Genomic DNA, 989 nt, shown 5'->3' with positions numbered 1-989 from the left:
CGGGTGTCGGTGGATCTTTTGCAGGTTTTCCGTCAAGCCTTCAAAATGTGGAGGAGCTGATCAAGTATGTCACAATGTTGATCTTCACCGTGTCGGCGCGACACGCGTCGTTGAACTCGGGGCAGGTGAAGACCAAAAGATGGAAGTTAGATTAGCTCTGTCCCAAACTTGACATTTTCTTTGTTCCCTATAGATGGATTATCTAACTTGGATCCCCAATGGTCCGTTGTTACTCCATCTGGCTCCGCCCACTGCCAAGGGAAATACTACCATGGAGGACATACTGACGACTCTGCCCGACAAATCCTTTGGCTCGCTCGCCATGTCTCTTCATTGGTTCCTCAGCGAGAAGTATGATGACTTTGTAAGTCCATCGCCATGGTTCTTGAAGAAAGACGACCACGTTGGGTTTTCGTCAGACCTTAAACGTGTCTTTTGTTTGTCTCGCCCAGGTCTCTCTGGGTCACTATCCTCAACGTTTTAGTGAGCCTGCCGTCTTGAGGATGATTGAGGATTTTCAAGCAGAACTGTCCACAATCAGCGACGCCATCGTGAAGAGGAACGAGGAGCTTCAACTACCCTACCCTTACTTGAACCCCAAAGAAATCGAAAACAGCGTATCGATTTAACAGACGTCGCCGGGAAGAGTTGGTCTTTGCTACGGCTGGTCAATAAAGTCTCCATGTCTGTTAATCATGCATTCTGCTGTCTTTTTGTTTGCCGAAACTCGGCCGAGAAAGACGTTGCACGCTTGGAGACTCACAATCACCAAACGTCAGAATTCGCAGAGGAGTAAAATATACTTTAGCCAACACACTATGGATGCGATGTACAAGAACCTGTGGCAGTCAAACACGCCCATATAAGGGAGACAGAGTTTGCGCACTTGACGGGTAGTTAAGGACATCAGTCTGCGCCCAAACCACAAATCAGCTCCAGCTCGCCGATGTACGCTCAAACATGTTGAACAAGTTAGTCATGTACCGCTA

General features: G+C 48.0%; 1 protein-coding gene across 1 annotated transcript; it reads left to right on the top strand.

The window, feature by feature from the left end:
- Positions 1-27: 27 nt before the first annotated feature.
- LOC109509704 (arachidonate 12-lipoxygenase, 12S-type-like) lies at positions 28-693 on the top strand. Its single transcript, XM_019859524.1, has 3 exons — positions 28-125; positions 194-364; positions 453-693. The coding sequence occupies exons 1-3, from the start codon at positions 75-77 to the stop codon at positions 627-629; spliced, it is 399 nt and encodes a 132-aa protein (XP_019715083.1). The 5' UTR covers positions 28-74; the 3' UTR covers positions 630-693.
- The last annotated feature ends 296 nt before the right edge of the window (positions 694-989 follow it).

This window comes from Hippocampus comes, unplaced genomic scaffold (genome assembly GCF_001891065.2).
Source record: "Hippocampus comes isolate QL1 unplaced genomic scaffold, H_comes_QL1_v1.1 C17010319, whole genome shotgun sequence".
Taxonomy (NCBI): domain Eukaryota; kingdom Metazoa; phylum Chordata; class Actinopteri; order Syngnathiformes; family Syngnathidae; genus Hippocampus; species Hippocampus comes.
The sequence above is the reverse complement of the archived record's forward strand: the minus strand, read 5'-3'. Positions and strand labels throughout refer to the sequence as shown.

What these genes read in the sequence shown, in the direction of transcription:
- LOC109509704 (XM_019859524.1), top strand. Translation starts at nt 75, where the DNA reads ATGTTGATCTTCACCGTGTCGGCGCGACACGCGTCGTTGAACTCGGGG. An exon ending in CGTCGTTGAACTCGGGGCAG is followed by an intron (nt 126 to 193) that starts GTGAAGACCAAA and finishes TGTTCCCTATAG; the next exon opens with ATGGATTATCTAACTTGGAT. An exon ending in GCGAGAAGTATGATGACTTT is followed by an intron (nt 365 to 452) that starts GTAAGTCCATCG and finishes TGTCTCGCCCAG; the next exon opens with GTCTCTCTGGGTCACTATCC.